The sequence below is a fragment of the Crocuta crocuta genome, unplaced genomic scaffold, assembly GCF_008692635.1.
Source record: "Crocuta crocuta isolate KB4526 unplaced genomic scaffold, BGI_CrCroc_1.0 scaffold61, whole genome shotgun sequence".
In the NCBI taxonomy this organism is placed as follows: Eukaryota; Metazoa; Chordata; class Mammalia; order Carnivora; family Hyaenidae; genus Crocuta; species Crocuta crocuta.
Window position 1 is genome coordinate 11,233,662 of NW_027528369.1, and position 2,238 is coordinate 11,235,899.

The following is a 2,238-nucleotide window of genomic DNA, read 5'->3' on the forward strand; positions in this document are numbered from 1 at the left end:
GTGTCTGTCACTACTGTCTTCTTTCCAAACCGTCTGAGAGCTGGCTGCTGGTGCCTCCGCCCCCAACAGCAAGGACATTCTGTGCACAACCACAGCTCGGCTTCCACGCCCAGGCATCCCCGTGTGTCCACGTGTGTCCGTGGTCCCCCGGTCTGCCCGGTGTCCTGGTCTCCTGACCCGCTCTGTCCCTCAGCCTTGCTCTGACCACGTGACTTGCCATCGTCCAGACTCCAGGCGCCCGCGGTCCCGGTGCCTGGACTCTCGCATCCTGTGCGGGGAGCCCCGCTCTGCACACTTTCTCCCCCGGACACAGAGCCCCCGAAGCCCAGGCTTGCAGCCTCTTGCCCTGTTACCGCTTAGCGGTCCCGTGTGTATTTTCTAACATCCGTGTATTCTCTTCTATAACCCTAGCACAAATATCAGGTTCATACAATTTAACTTAGATGCTACACTTCTATCTAATCTATAGAATATGTTCCGATTTCATTCACTTCCCTGATAATAATGATAATGAAATTCCCATAGCACTACATTTCTGGTACAGGCTCCAGCCCAGAGAAGCAGGGATAGCAGGCATCTTCCGAATTATTTTGAAGCAAGTCCTAGAAACAACGTCACCTGTAAAATCAGTATAAACCTCTAGAAGAGACAGAAACTATTGCTACAGTACGAGTACGGCGCCTGAGAGACAGCAGCAGCCCCTGGTAGGAAATACCTAGGTGAGGTACGCACGTCCAGCTGCGTAATTCGTGTCCTGACAGTTTTACGGCGGGACAGGGTTAGGACGGCCCCGTGTGTGACTGGCGGCCCCTCCTCCCGCTTCCCTTACTGTGCGGCTGTTGAAGAGCCCGGCTCGTGTGCCCAGGGTCCCCTGGCCCGCACTCTGCGGACGTGTCCCTTCGTGGCGTTCAGCATGTTCTTGTCTGGTTCCTGGAACAGGGCTGACTTCCCAGGAGGTGTCTCCTCGGTGCGCAGTCAGAACCTTCATCTTAGCCGCGCGCTTCACAGGGGCGTCCGTGGGCTGCTCGATGGCCTGTCTCAGAGCAGCGGTGGTACCGCGCGTGGGCGCCCCATGTGGCCTGGGACCACCCAGTCTCCCACCTTTCCGTCCTGAGGGAGAGCAGGGAGCTTCTTTTCAAGGCAGACACAGCCTCCTGGGGCCGGACCACAGTCAGCCACTGCCCAGCCCGGGCGGCCCCAGGCTCGCGGCGGAACTTCCCTCGGTGGCAGGCGATGGAGCTCGCTGTTCGAGAGGGTGGCAGGGCTCAGGGCTGTGAGGTCTTAGAGGCCCTGCCCAAGTCAGGGGGCAGGGGGAGGGCGTGGGGCTTGCTGAGGAGGGGGCTTTATGTGGGGCTGAGAGCTGCGGGGAGACTGCCCAGTACAAGCTCACTCATCCCACGGGTCTGGGGCTCGGGGGGCGGGGCGCCCCTGGTCCTTCCCTCCAGTGGTGTTTTGGGCCAGCGCCCACCAGACCGGGGGGTTCTTTCTTCTCCTTTATATTTTCTCTTGCCCAGATTTTTAGTAGTTCTCTTTTGTTTTTGTGTTTTTGCTTTTTTAACAATGGAAATGGACTTGTATTTGAAACAAGACCCAGTCTGTCTGTGCAGATGTGCGGAGCGCCTGGCCCGGCCGCCCCAGAGTGTGTCCCCTCTAAATTTTTCCCTGGATCCCGGGCATCAGGCCCCCCTTCTCCAGCCTCCGGCCTGGGCTGGGACCCAGGCTCCGCCAGCCTCACCCCTCCGTCTGGAAGAGGCAGGGGCGGGAGGGGCCGGGAGGTGGTAAGCAGCTGCCCGCAGAGTGGGGCGTGAGCGCACGGCCGTGATGACTGTGACATGTTGCACTTTAGCAAGTGACAGTTTCAGAGAGGCCTGAAAACCAGCAGCGAGGGACGCCTGCAGTGGCTCCCGGGCGGCTGGGGGAGGGGAGCTGGCTGGGGGCCTGGGGGCCTGGGGGGTGAGGTGCCTGCGCCCACTCTTCCCCTGCCCCCCAGCACTACCACATCCTGCTGGTGCTGACAGACGGCGTGGTGACCGACATGGCGGATACGCGGGAGGCCATCGTGCGCGCCTCCTACCTGCCCATGTCCATCATCATCGTGGGGGTGGGCAACGCCGACTTCACGGATATGCAGACCCTGGACGGGGACGAGGGCGTCCTGCGCTCCCCGAGGGGCGAGCCGGCGCTCCGGGACATCGTGCAGTTCGTTCCCTTCCGGGAGCTCAAGAGCGTGAGTGCTGC

The 2,238-nt window shown here is 60.8% G+C and overlaps 1 protein-coding gene across 1 annotated transcript in view; it reads left to right on the top strand.

Annotated features, from left to right (window-relative positions):
• The window catches only part of CPNE7 (copine 7), a 14,213-nt gene that overhangs the window by 10,776 nt on the left and 1,199 nt on the right, over positions 1 to 2,238 (top strand). The window contains exon 13 of the mRNA XM_077754128.1: positions 1,991 to 2,227. Coding sequence (XP_077610254.1) covers positions 1,991 to 2,227 — 237 coding nt within the window. The remainder of the gene's footprint in view (positions 1 to 1,990; positions 2,228 to 2,238) is intronic.